The sequence below is a fragment of the Balaenoptera ricei genome, chromosome 13 (genome assembly GCF_028023285.1).
Source record: "Balaenoptera ricei isolate mBalRic1 chromosome 13, mBalRic1.hap2, whole genome shotgun sequence".
Lineage (NCBI taxonomy): Eukaryota > Metazoa > Chordata > Mammalia > Artiodactyla > Balaenopteridae > Balaenoptera > Balaenoptera ricei.
Genome location: NC_082651.1, coordinates 78,516,766 through 78,531,835, shown reverse-complemented (window position 1 = coordinate 78,531,835; position 15,070 = coordinate 78,516,766). Strand labels below are relative to the sequence as shown.

General features: G+C 37.4%; 1 protein-coding gene across 3 annotated transcripts in view; it reads left to right on the top strand.

Moving 5' to 3' along the window:
* The window catches only part of LCLAT1 (lysocardiolipin acyltransferase 1), a 204,780-nt gene that overhangs the window by 122,716 nt on the left and 66,994 nt on the right, over nt 1–15,070 (top strand). Inside the window, exon 6 of one of the 3 annotated variants that reach the window (XM_059943652.1) lies at nt 13,660–13,722. The exons of the other annotated variants lie outside the window; for them this stretch is intronic. Within the exon in view, the coding sequence (XP_059799635.1) occupies nt 13,660–13,722 (63 nt within the window). The remainder of the gene's footprint in view (nt 1–13,659; nt 13,723–15,070) is intronic. 3 annotated transcript variants of the gene reach the window in all.

The following is a 15,070-nucleotide window of genomic DNA, read 5'->3' as shown; positions in this document are numbered from 1 at the left end:
CTTGTGCCTAACATGAAAGGCCTTGAAACATTATATAAGAAGAGGTATAAAGTTCTTACTTCTTACCCTAATTGGCATCACTTTTGTTCCTTTAGGGTTTAATGTACTTTAAGATGTAAAGTAAAGTATAACCTCATTTAGTGAACCCTGCCAAAACGAAGCATCTTTACAACTAAGTACTCATGATATAAAAGAAATGCATAGTCAATCCAAAATCACATTGGTATAGTAAACTAAAAATATTGTCCCTGTTAGTTTGGCTTGCTTTTGGAATTCTGTGGTTATAACTAAATGAAATGGAAACATGGACTTTATGGTCATATTGTGTATGAATAGTGAGTGTCCATCTACCCATAGAAGCTCATGGAGAACACAGTTCTTTATGCCTATGGAATAGGACAGGGAGGTACCAAGACATTAAAACAGGGATGCTGCTGCTTTTTGTTTTTTTGTTTTTCTTCCCCAGAACGTGGTACCACTTACTGTGGCATTCAGTTTAGACTCTCCCTTCTCATTCAACAATATGTTTTTTATTTTCTAACAATCTGATATTTTATAGTATTTAATGATTACTTTAAAAGTATTTCTGACATCATGGAACATGCTGTTGGAACACATCTTTTGCTAATAAAGATCTTTTTAACTGCAGGCAGGATAGTTGAGAGATTATTTTATAGTGGATGAGGATATAACTACAGAGCTCTCTGTTCTGAAATCTGGAAAATATTTTAGTAGCAAACTGATTTATAACTTTGGGGAACATGTATTACTTAGTCATCACTCAGAGTACTAGTCAACAACCACAGTATGTCATTTTTCCTGCCAGAAGTGGCAACTGATTTTTCCCCCTTCTCTGTATCAGTAAAGAAAGAAACACAGATGACTCCATTTGCTTCAGCTAAAAAAAGTTAGATGATTCCATTTACTTCAGTTAGAGAAGTAGAATGGGTCCTATACACTATGATAATAATAGAAACAAGAAATATGATGGTGGTGATTATAATAGTAACAGCAGCTAACGTTTACTGAGTATTTACTAAGTACCAGGCATTATGCTAAGTGTTCTGTATGTGTAAGGTCAGTTAACCCTCACAACAACTGTCCTGGTAGTTACCAGTATTTAACCTGTAGAGCAAAACTGAAGCAGAAATTGAAGAATCAGCTCAAAGTTATTGGAATATGGTTGGTCTGACTGAATAGCCTGTGTTCTTTCTACTGTAATATGATGCCTCGTATATTTATAGTGTGATTTTAGTTAAAGCACCTTTGTAATAATAGTGAGCTGGATGGTTTTTCTTCAAGGAAAATATTTTAAAAGAAAGAAGAGGCTAAATGGCCAGATCGTGGAGGGATGGGAGTCACAAGGGAAGTGGTTATGATGCTGCCTGAGATGACGGGGAGAGCAGGCACAGTCATCTAGTCAGAGTATCATCATTTTAGGAAAGAAATCTAAGACTCAGAAAGGGCCCAGCACAACTTCCTGATCTTTTCTGGGATCTGCTTTTGTTTATCAATTAAGTGAAAAAGAATCTTGCTCTTAAAACAAATGGCCATTATAAATAAATATTCCAATGGAAGCCTGGAGACCACATATTAAAACCAATTACCGAAGAAATGTATGAGGACAAGATGGCAGAGTAGAAGGACTTGAGCTCACCTCCTCTCACTAAAACACCAAAATCATAACTGCTGAACAACCATCAACAAAAAAGACTCAGACCTACCAAAAAAGATATTCTACACCCAAAGACAATGAAGAAGCCACAACAAGATGGTAGGAAGGGTGCTTTCATGATATAATGAAATCCCATACCCGCCAGGTGGGTGACCCACAAACTGGAAAATAATTATATCACAGAGGTTCTCCCACAGGAGTGAGAGTTGGGAGCCCTATGTCAGGCTCCCCAGCCTGGGGTAGGGCATCAGGAGGAGGAGCCCCCAGAGCATTTGGCTTTGAAGGCCAGCGGGGCTTGAGTGCAGGAGCTCCACAGGACTGGGGGAAACAGAGACTCCGCTCCTTGAGGGCACACACAAGGTTTCATGTGCACAGGGACCAGGGCAAAGCGGTGACTCCATAAGAGCCTGGGCCAGACCTACCTGTGGGTCTTCGAGTGTCTCCTGGGGAGACGGGGGGTTGTCTGTGGCTCACTGATGGTGGATGCCCCAGGGAATACTCATCAGCATGAGTTCTCCTGGAGGTTGTCATTTTGGCACTGAGACCTGGCCCCACCCAACAGCCTGCAAGCTCCAGTGATTGGATGCCACAGGCCAAACAACCAACAGGGTGAGCCCCACCCATCAGGAGACAGGCTGCCTAAAGTTGTCCTGAGCCAACAGCCACCTGTAAACATACCCCTTGACACGGCCCTGCCCTCCAGAGGGACAAGACCCAGCTCTACACACAGGAAAGCATGCACAAGCCCCTGAACTAACCTCACTCACCAGGGTCAGAAACCAGAACCAAGAAGAATTACAGTCCTGCAGTCTGAGGAACGGAGACCACAAACACAGAAAAGTTAGACAAAATGAGGCGGCAGAGAAATATGTTCCAGACGAAGGACTAAGATAAAACCCCAGAAGAACAACCAAGTGAAGTGGAGATAGGCAATCTACCTGACAAAGAATTCAGTGTAATGAGAGTAAAGAGGATCTGAGATCTCAGAAAAAAGAATGGAGGCACAGCACACAGAGGATACAAAAATGTTTAATAAAGAGCTAGAAGCTTTAAAGAACAAACAGAGATGAACAATATAATAACTGAAATGAAAAATACACTAGACAGAATCAATAGCAGAATAAATGAGGCAGAAGAATGAATGAGCTGGAGGACAGATTGGTGGAAACCACTGCTGCGGAACAGAATAAAGAAAAAAGAATGAAAAGAAATGAGGACAGCCTCAGAGACCTCTGGGACAACATTAAACACATCAACATTCACATTATAGGGATCCCAGAAGGGGAAGAGAGAGAGAAAGGGCCTGAGAAAATATTTGAAGAGATAATAGCTGAAAACTTCCCTAACCTGGGAAAGGAAACAGTCACCCAAGTCCAGGAAGTGCAGAGAGCCCATACAGGATAAACCCAAGGAGGAACATGCCAAGACTCATAGTAATCAAACTGACAAAAATTAAAGACAAAGAAAAAAAATATTAAAAGCAACAAGAGAAAAGCAATAAATAACATACAAGGGAATTGCCATAAGGTTATCAACTGATTTTTTAGCAGAAACTCTGCAGGCCAGAAGGGAGTGGTATGATATACAATATTTTAAGTGATGAAAGGGAAGAACCTACAACCAAGAATACGCTACTCAGCAAGGCTGTCATTCAGATTTGACAGAGAAATCAAAAGCTTTACAGACAAGTAAAAGCTAAGAGAATTCAGTACCACCGGACCACCTTTGCAACAAATGTTAAAGGAACCTCTCTAGCCGGAAAAGAAAAGGCCACAACTACAAACAAAATTACAAATGAGAAAGCTCACCGGTAAAGGCAAACATACAGTAATGGTAGGAAATCATCCACACACAAATATGATACCAAAACTAGCAATTGTGAGAAGAGGAGAGTATAAGTGCAGGATATTGGAAATGCATTTGAAATTAAGAGACCAGTAACTTAAAATAATCTTGTGTGTGTGTGTGTGTGTATACACACACACACACACACATATACGTGTGTGTGTATATATATATATATATATATACACACATATATGTGTGTGTGTGTCTATATATATACATATATATATATATGTATATATATAGACTGCTATATCAAAACCTCATGGGAGCCGCAAACCAAAAATCTATAATAGATACACACACAAAAAAGAAAAAGCACCCAAAGACAACACTAAAGATAGTCATCAAATCACAAAAGAAGAAAGCAAAAGAGGAAGGGAAGAAAAACCACCCCAAAAAAAGAGAAAACAAATCCAGAACAATTAACAAGATGGCAATAAGAACATACATATCGATAATTACCTTAAATGTAAATGGATTAAATCCTCCAACTGAAAGACATAGTCTGGCTGAATGGATACAAAAACAAGACCCATATCTATGCTGTCCACAAGAGACCCACTTTAGATCTAGGGACACATACAGATTGAAAGTCAGGGGATGGAAAAAGGTATTCCATGCAAATGGAAATCAAATGAAAGCTGGAGTAGCAATACTCATATCAGATAAAATAGACTTTAAAATAAAGACTGTTACATGAGACAAGGAAGGACACTACATAATGATCAAGGGGTCAATCCGAGAAGAAGATATAACAATTATAAGTATATATACACCCAACATAGGAGTACCTCGTACGTAAGGCAAATACTAACAGCCATAAAAGGAGAAATCAACAGTAACACAATAATAGTGGGGGACTTTAACACCCCACTTACATCAATGGACAGATCAGACAGAAAATCAGTAAGAAAATGGGCCTTAAATGATACATTAGACCAGATGGACTTAATTGATACAAATTAACTTATTTACAAAACAGAAGAAGACTCACAGACTTCAAAAACAAACTTATGGTTATCAAAGGGGAAAGGTAGGAGAGGGGGAGGGATAAATTAGGAGGTTGGGATTAACACATACACACAACTATATATGAAATAGATCATTAACAAGGACCTACTGTATAGCACAGGGAACTCTGCTCAATAATGTGTAACAACCTATATGGGAAAAGAACCTGAAAAAGAATGGATATATGTATATGTATAACTGAATCACTTTGCTCTACACTTGAAGCTAACACAACATTGTAAATCAACTAAACTCTAATATAAAACAAAAATTTTAAAAACCCAATTATCATTAGGTAACATCTTCATTGCTCACTCATGTGTGTAACTGAATTCACTATTTCTGATATTAATAGCACAAGTTCAGGCAGATGAGAAATTCAAGACATCAAGAAGTTAAGGATAAGAAGTCCTAACAGGAAGCACTGAATAAGAGAAAATGCAAAACAAAGAAAGTAGTTTCTGAGCGTCTCTTTAGAATATATTTCACCGAGATTAAGAACATTTAGAAAACACACACTTAACCTGAAATATAACACCCATTATATGACATTATACAGATGTGTTGTTCTTGTAATAATAATGGTAAAAAGTTTTCCCAGAGTACCTTGATTTCCATCATTTTTGTACTTTTATACTTTTACTAGATCATAACCTTCTTAAGGATATGGATTGTCCTGCCCCTAATAGAGACTAAATCAGTATTAGTTGAGTTTAATATTTTCTTTTGTCTGCAAAGATAAGCACAGTGTCCTACCATCTTCCCAAAGCAATGTATATTACACTGATCAGTATCTCATGGAAGATTTATTTCATATGTACCTCTAATCACAGGACATTTCAATATGTGATTATATAACCCTTTTCAGTACTAAGATTAACCCAAACCCAAAAGGAAGGAAGTTGCTAACTTAGAGAAAAGAAGGTTTTACATGAGAAAGATATAGTCATTATCATCTCTGCTGCTGTATTATTTTTAACAGTAGTAGCTTTATTCTTCTTTGATTTTAAACAAGTAATGATTTGGTCCAGCCATTATTTGGTTCTGTTATGTGCTTTGTAAGCCAGTTACTGAATTGTAACCATGCAATAATTACCTTCACCATTAGGCGGCACAAGTGTGCACATTTGAGATAACTTGAAATTAGGTTAAAGTAGTTGGGAGTGGGGGGTCAAATACCCCATGGAATATGACCTTGCCTTCAAGAAGTTTATCATCTTCCTGGATAGATAAGAATATTACTCATGGAAATATCTAAAAAATAATATGACAGTATAATTGCGTGCCAAGTTTTGTGGTATACAGTATAAAATATTATGCTTAATTACATTACACAATCACAGGTAAAGAGAGATCATGTAGTGTTGAAATACTCAGGTAAGGCTTCTTCAAGAAGCTGAATTTCCCTTGGACCTTAGAGACTATATGTAATTTGGATAGGCAGGAAAAATAAGTATGGCTGAGAACAGGAAAGGAAGAATACAAGAAAGGGCACAGTGTTTGGTCAGCTAGGCAAAACCAGTCTGATTGAGCTGAAGACCTGGCTGTAAAGTAACAGACAATATTTAAGAAGGTTGTGTGACGCCATTATTGTTGAAGAACTTAATTCCTACCCCCAAAGAGTCATGTTTTTATTCTTTCCATTTCTAGATGATCAGTCACTCAAGCAAACAGCTCACTTGGGACAGATCTTACCATTGTGTTCAGTGAAGAAAGTCATGACAGCCTTAATGAAAAATGATAGAAGCCCTATATTCTGTCCATAAAAACAACCATCTAACATTTAGCAAGTACCTGCCTTGTGCCAGGCACTGAACTGTTCACATGTTGCTGCCCATGCAGTGAAATTACCCAGGGAGCTTTTAAAAACGTAGATACTCGGGTCCAGGCTCAGACCTGCTGAATCAAAGTCTGGTGGTGGCTCCTGGGCTCATAGCTACCCCACGAGCTACTTTCTTACAGATCACTTAGTTCTCATAACTGTGCTAGGTGGTGGTTTGCCCTGTGCTACACCCGAGGAGACTGGCTCAGTTAACAGCTTGCCCAGGGTCACACAGCTGCTGAGTGGAGGTACCGTGATCTAAACTCAGGTCTCTTTGATGCCAAAGCCCATGTTCTTCCTGCTTTGTAAGAAGTTAGCAGTTTTTCTATTCCAGATACTACAAAAATGCCATCTTTGTAGGGCTTTTTCTCTCTTACCTAGATCTCTCCCTGGTATCCTTTGGCTGTACTGTGTGTTTTGTTTAAATGGAAAAATAAATCAAGGATTTCCTTTTTGTAAGCATCTCTCTTTTTTTTTCCTGGTTCCTACATTTACCAGTTCTTCATTTATTTCTCTGATCCTTAAAACAAAACTCAAACTATCTGTCCTTTCAAATTGTGGTTCTATCTTTTCTTTCTTTTTGCCAACAACTCTCAAAATAGCCTGATGACTTGATTTTCTCAATATTAGCTCTCTTCCTATTAAAAAAATAAAGTTTTTCTTTATTTAAAAAAAAAAAAGTTGGAAAATTAATTACAAAGAAGAAAATGGCACCCATAGTCTTGTCTGGCACTTCTCAAATATCCAGTGCCTTTTGAGTCTTGTGTTTTTCCATGTTTTATTTTAAAAATTGGGTCAAATTCTATTTTGTTTTGTAAAAATGTTTTTTCCAACTTACTATAATGCGCATTTTTTCACCATCCTTACATAATTTTTTATGATACGTTAATGTATGCATGGTGCTTCATCAGATAGAGGTGCCACTATTTATTTAATTAGGCCTCTATTATTAAAAATTAAAATGGTTTCCAGTTTTCCACTCTTATAAATAATGCCAAAGTATGTGTAAATCTCTATTTCCGTAGGATATATTTCCAAATCTAATTACTGAGTCAAGGGTATATTTTTTTAAGTTTTTAAAAAATGTTAGTCTTATGCCCTGCCCCATTTAATTTGGTCACCAATTTCTATGATATTGCCTTGGAAGCATCTCTTAGAGAAACTTCCTATATTTCCGCAATGGCCCCATTAGATGGGATCCCATTACCTCTCCTTTTCATGCTTCCTGGCTTTCTCACTGGAGTGCCTCTTGTTTCTTCTTTGCTAATCCATATTGCACACAGCTAACAGTCAGTCTTCATAAAGTACCACTCTAATGTAATTGTGTGTATGTTTATTTGTTCAGAAAATGCTTCTTGGGCACATACGTTATTTGACTTGCTGAGATATTGCCAGTACCAAGACATACCCAATTCCCTTCAGTATCATCAAGTTTAGGAAACATTAAAATGCATTATCATAAGAGATATGAATAGAAAGTAACTTAAGCACATAAAGAAAGGCTAGTCTTTTTTTACTTAAAGTGACACTGAAGAGGTGGCACATGAGCTGAGAATTAAAGAATAATTAGGCATTTTCCAGGGAGAAAAGACATTTAAATATGTGCATTACTTCCATATTCCTTGGTGAAGACTTTATAATATGGTTCCAATCTACTTTTTAAATTTTACCACTAATGCAGAATGAGCCAACCTATTTGAATTAATGGACTATTCCTGACTGTGCCTTATGCTTTCTGAATTTTGCCTCTGGTTACATCTGTCCAGGCTAAAACCTGCAAGGCTTTGCTCTTTTCTTTAATCTCCAAATGCTATTTTTCCTTTAATGATCTTCTTCTAAGAGTCCATTCTCATTTCCCCCAGCTGGCAGACATCTGGACTGAATATCTTTTTCTTCTCTAATAGGACTTAGCACAGATCTTATATTAATAGCCATTTTAATATATTTTATCTCTTACTTCCTAAAAGGACAGCAACAGCCATGTCACCTAAACCATTAAGAACAAAGATTTTATTTCTAAATCTAATGAATACCTTTCCATTCTTATTTTCCTCTTAGCAACATTTGGCACTGTTGATTCTTCTTGAAATACGCTCTCCCTTTGGCTTGTCATTTTTTCTCCTACTTCTCTGGCCACTTCTCATGACTTTTTTGCAGGTTCTTCAGTCCTCTCTATGTTCCTCATAAGACTCTCCCAGGCTCCTTTGTTCTCTCACTCCACGCATTCTCCCTGAGACATGTCATTCAGGTTGGTGGCTCAAATGATCATCCATGTGCTCATGACTCCTAATTCTAAACCCTTGGTCCAAAAGCCCTTTCTTACTTGAGAGCCGTATATGTGATTTTTGCCACTTGGAGGTTCTGCAGGCACTTCAATATGTTCAGAATTGAATTTGTCATTCCCCCTAAATTGCTTTTCCTCCTATATTCCTCACACCACAGAGTCATTATCATCATTGTCAATCAAGCCTTCTTCTAAATGAATGTGACAGCACACTAAATTAGGCACTCAGGCCCTGGAGTCAAAAGACCTGGGTTAGAATCCTGGCTTCACTAGGACCAGGAGTGTGGCTGGTTAGATTCCTTTCCCTCATTAAACCTCATTTTCATCTTCTGTAAAATAGGAGTAATAATAGCGCTTACTTTCTATGATTTTATAGGACTCTTCTGAGGGTTCAGTATAGTCAGGCACAGAAAGCACTTAGCACAGGGCCTGGAAAATAGCAAGCACTCAATAAATGTTACAGTGCAAATCTGATTGTGTCAGCGCCCGGCAAACCCTTCTGGGTTTCACAGTGCTCCAAGGTTAAATCTACTTCTTTAACATGATTTGCCAGGCCCTCTGTGACCTGGTCCTTGCTTACCTCTCTGGCCTATCTGCCGTCTCCTTAGTTACACCATTTGTCCCAGACATACTGAACTGCTTTCCTTCCCCAGAGTGTACTGTACTCTGAGCCTTCCCCACTATAGCAGAACTTCTCCTACTCAGCCTGGAGGTCGCAGCTTAGATAATAGTTCATTTGGGAAGCCTTCCTAGCTATCTTAGACTTCTGTGTTCCCTATGTGAATGCTTTTCCTACTATATTTGCCCTATATAAATGTTTTTCCTATGGTATTATCACTTGTTTAATTATCCATTTTGTCCATAACTCTCAGTTTCCTGACCATAAGCATCAAGTCAGGTCCACTGACAGTTTTTATCCTAGCCTTCAGCAGAGACCTGGCATATAAAAGATGCTCTTTAGATTTTTTGAACCAATCAGCTGCTTGGTTGCTGTAATTTTATACCCTGCTATGTTCCAATAAAGATTTAAAGTGGCAAACATAATTATGTATGTTACGATAACAGCAGCACCACGGCATAAGAAAAAAAAATTAAGGTAAAGGGACAATAAAGGGATGAATTTAATAGACAAGTTATATGTTACAAGGTTATTGTATACATAAGACATATGTTATAAGCTCTATATTCCTATAAAATATGGGTCTATAAATTGGCCCTGAGCTTTCTGGCACCTTCTATATAAGGGAACTGAATGATATCATTGACAAGGGCCATAAGATTAAAGCAAACCACATGCTTGGAAAAAGCATGACCATTTCTGAAGGACTTGAGAGAAAGATCTTTGGTTCCTCACAGGGGACATTGTGCACTGTCGTGCCCAGCAGCCTCACAGCATCTTTAATGTTAAATGTTCCACATAGCAGCAGAGTGCTTGCCCACATGGGCTAATGGCAGAAGGAGAAAGAGTAGTTCAGTAAAAACAGCCTCATAAGAGCTCAAAACATTGTCTTAACTCTAAAGGTATGGAGAGACTGCATGTCCTTCAAATCATTCTCCACAAATGGTATTTTACTCACTGAGCTTTGGATGAGAATTGGTTTGTACAGGTTTTGGTTACTCTTCATAAAGCATCTGTTGTGCAGATGTTTTGTATCACGAGTTAAGTACAGGTCCAAGGGCTTTACTCGTAGGTGGAAATGGGTATAGGCTTCTCTTAGGGAAGTTGAGCCTGCTGAGATTTTACTCAGGAACTGAAGGTGACTTTACCTCTGAACTGAGGGTGGCCAGTGTGGCCTGCAGAAAACAATTGAGATTCATGTGTTTTTGTTTGCAATACTTAACAGCATGGTCAACAGACCACTGCCCAAAGCTCAGTCCCTGTCTGTGTGGCCTTTCTCATCTTGTTTCTGGCTGTAACTCCATGTCCTGTCTTTGTTCTAGCCAGGTCGAACATGCTTTTCTCATGCTATTCCTTTTCCTGAACTGTTCCCAATCATCTGGGTAGCTCCTGTTGGTCCTTCAAGACAGTTCAAATGCCTTTTACATTTCAGACAATCTCCTGACCAGGTTATTAGGGTTCTTTCTTCTTACTCTCGTCATACTCCAGGCATTTGTCAATCACTTTTTTCATATTTTCTATAATCAGTGATTTTTTTTTTTTTTTTGGCCTTCTCTCACTTGGACTCTGAGCTCCTTTAGGGTAGATACTGTGTTTTGTCATTTTTATATCTGAGGTCCTAGTGTCATGAGTATCACAGGTACTCAGTATAGGTTTGTACAAATTTTGTAGCTGCTGTTTTCAGCATCTCACACACATGCACTTGTGATTAGTAATGCCCCCTACCACCTTCAGTATCCACTGTAGGATACATGTAAGGCTGATTTTTTTTTTTCCCCCCAGATTATCTATACTATTAGAAGGGACATACGGAAGCATATGATTTGCAACTTACATGAACAAGCTCTTGGCATTTGATCATGTAAAAATCAGTATGGAATTGTGGTTCTTAAATGTTTCCTGGTTTATTGGTATTTCTACTCAACGAGTTTCAGCTTCTGAGATGGTCCTGAGAAGACAGTCATTGCAGCCTTGTGCCTCTCTGTACCACTTGACTTCAGTAGGAGAAAAATCTTGTTCTGGGGGTATGTACTATTTCTCTAACACCGGCCAGCTATAATAAATGCCGACGAGTGTGAAAGGTAGGCCTCAGTGATGAGTTCATGTCTTTTGGCACCATTAATAAAAATTCTCAAAATATATATTCTCCAATTGGTTAGATTATCATTTTTACAAATGAGTGAAAATTATATACAAGTTGTATTTTACTCATTCAGAATGCCTAAGTATTGATACTCTGTTATAATGTTTACATTAGTTTCTTAAGAGTAGTACACTGAAAAATGCTGATGACTGTGACACTTACAAAATATGTTTATTTTAAAATTTAGAATTGTGGAAGAAGCTTTGTAAGTAAAATTTGTGGAATTGTCTTTGAGTGATAACTTTCTGTAGGCTGTATACTGACTGTAAAGAATATTGTTACATACATTAAACTCATTCTTTCAGTTTTTCCCTCTGAAGGCATTAGTGAGACAGCTGAACCAACAGCAGAGAATGCTGGCAGCTCTGGCATCATGGTGTTATCTCCCCGAGCGGCAGCTAAGCACTAAATCTTCATGTCCTTATAATGTTGTTTTGAAGCAAAATAAGAGTTTCAGTGCATATGCACAACGTATGTAACAATATTATACTTCAGCTTCCTGTTCATATGAAAACCAAAGTTTATTCTCACCAAAGCTGAGATGTTGGCCTGAATCTAACTGCTGTGGACACTTCAATCCAGAAGTTCATCTGAACAGGAAATTATGCCTGCCTTTTTGTTTTATATAGTATATAATTTCATTATGGATGTATCATTTTTCTTTTCTGGGCTTGTCCAAAAAGCCTTAAAGCTTTAACTTGTTTCTCCTTTTTTCTGAGCATGTGTCCCATTTCCATATTTTTAAAGGTTATGCCCTTTCTCTTTTAGCTTTATAGTTTTTCGTATTCAAAATATTTTTTCTATATTTTTTCCAGTTGCTAGGACCTTTTCTCGTTTTGTTTTTTTGTTTTTAAGTAAATTGATGTTTGTTTTGAGTATTGCAAAGGTATTGTTAAAACAATACTGACCTTGCTGGTGTGTGTGAGTGTGTGCTTCTGCATGTGCACATGCAAACCAAGTTCATGTGCCCTCACTTTTTAAAAATAGATTCTTATCAGAAATCAGTGCCACAGGAACATGAAACTAAATATAGAAGTTATTTGCTTATTAATGTTGAAAATTATCTGAATAGCTTTCTAAATGAAAGAATTTTTTTCCATTTTATTTTGCATAATTATATTTTATATAAAATAATTATATTTACATTTACTATTATATATTTTATAATATAGGCATCCCTGTATTTATCATTTGATTGCTAAGAGCGCCCGAATGTACTTTGTTATAGAATCTGGACTGAGGAGAACAAGTCCTGGTGCAGTTATCCTAAGTTGGCCTTTTTATGCTACATGAAATGCAAGATGTTGAAAGTGTGTTAGTAACTTTCTAATTCACCTGCTTTCTCATAACAAAGTTATGTAGGAGAGGAAAGCACATGTGTTCTCAATAGCTTTCATTCTCTCTGCACCTAAGTACTGCATTTGACCACATGGAGCAAATTCCAGGTATTCTCCTTCTTGTAAGAATACTGACTGGTCAGAGCATGCATGTACATACAACATGCCTATTTTAGTGTGTTTATTTTGTGATAATTAGTAACGATACAAATAATTTTCATTGTGACTTAGTCATCTTTTTCATAAGGAATAATAATTGAAAGAGAAATTAAATATAACCACTAACGTACATTTATTTCTTAATCTTTGTTTTATCAAGTGCCTTTTCCAGGCACAGTCTCATTTGAATGTAAAAAACAGGAATCTACAATGTGTTGGATTGTCTTCATTCTAATATTTTACATGAACAAAAGCTGCCATCATAAATCTTTGAACAGCAAGTGTCCTGTTTGAGCTCTTCTCGTCTTTGTTGTTCTCTGTTGCTCACGTTACATGCCTGTTTGTGGTGACTAAGATACTCCTCACAAATACTTGAGTTAAGTAAACAGCTGTCTGTAATTCCTTGTTATTTATTATATAGAACGCACTTCAAAAGAATCTACAGTGCGTGGTTATTTGTAGACTTAAACAACAAGCCTTTGATACTGTGAGGGTGCTACACAATTTTTAGATGTTAAATATGAGGAATTTGTGTTGAGAGTTGTCTTATCTGTAGGTTAACAACTGTTTGCTTTGATAGATATTACCTCCCCAAACTCTGCATTCTTTGGCTTAATCTTGCATTGTATAAATGTAGTCTGAAAATAGTTTGGGGTTCCATGTGGAAATTTTGACAAAACTTTTGAGACTGCTGTACAAAAGTTCTAAAATCCTGTATTCATAGTTTATTTATGATTTACATCTTTCCCATTTCCTCATAGATTTGAAATGGCCTTTAGCAGAAGATAAAATAAGAAAAACATGGCTCACGGTGTCAAAGCCAGGTATTAAAGTATGTGTGTGCATAGGGCTTGAGGGGAAGGCATATTATTATCCGAGCGAAGAAAAACTGCTTCAGTCAAACATAAACCTTAGCAGTGACCTTCTTAGAAGTCAAGGCATAAGGAGTCTTCCTAGATTTTACTCACTGCATTAAGCTCTTGGTGATTTACAATGCTGATGAGTTAGTTTATAGCAGAAAAGGAAGTATTAGTCAATGTCTTTTCTGGGCACAGTTATCACTGCTCTTGGGTGGGAGATCTGACTGAGTTCGGTTAACTAGCACTCCTCAAAGCTGGATGACAAACTATTCCTAGTCCTGTTGCAGACTGCTCTTAGTTGTTATTATAAAAGACCTGCCACTTGGCCCTGATATGCTTCCAGTCAGGAGAGGAACTTCGCACTGTTGGTGTGAGTACATGGAAATTACTTTGAACATTCTTTTCTGGGTCAGGGGACTTACTTGCTTTCATCCAGAACAGAATTTTAACAACCACAATATGTTCATAATAGTAATCCAAACAAAGTTTCCAAATAGTTTATGAATTAATCTTTGTTAAAGAAATTATTAATAACCTTTCTGATCAGTAAAAATATCATTAATATGTTGGTTCCAATATTAGTTTCCTTAATAATTCAAGTAGACTGTAGCTGCCTCTTATGTTACTAAATCAGTCATAATGAAGGCTTATAGTTTAATACTTTAGGGATGGATATTGGTAAGAACTGACATTAGGAAGGATTTAATGGGAAATACTGACTTTTGTTTTGACTCGACAGATGAACAGAATTTGGGCAATGGGAAGCATGTTATAAAAAGTTTGTCCTGTATGCATTGTCATTAAAATTATGATGAAAGGTGTTTATATTTAGATATTCTAAAGAAAATATCTTTTTTTTGTAAATGCAAATAATCTGAATCTTAGGTAAAGCCTGTTTTTATAGTTAATACTATATGATCAAGGCATGCTGGTGACAGCATGAGAATAAAAACTTGTGATGAACATCTTCTTGTGTTCACATTTGGAAAGTTAGTGTGTGATCAAGTACCATGGAGACCGTATACCCGGCAGAAGAGAAGGGTGGAAGTGAAGTGGCAGAGCAAGGGGAGAGTTTAGGGAACCAGGGCTTGAATTAGATCCTGAGGAACAACAGGATTTGATCTGGTAAAGATACTGGGAGAGTACAGTCAGGGTTGGAGATCCAGTGCTGGAGACTGGCCTGACTGGAGCCCAAAGTTCACCCTTTTAAGTGGTAAGAGCTAAAGTTAGAGAGGTAGTCTTGGTTGTTGTGAAGTCTCACTTCTAACAAAGTGAAAAATAAAAGGAGGCAGAAATGGTGGGAGTTGTGCAG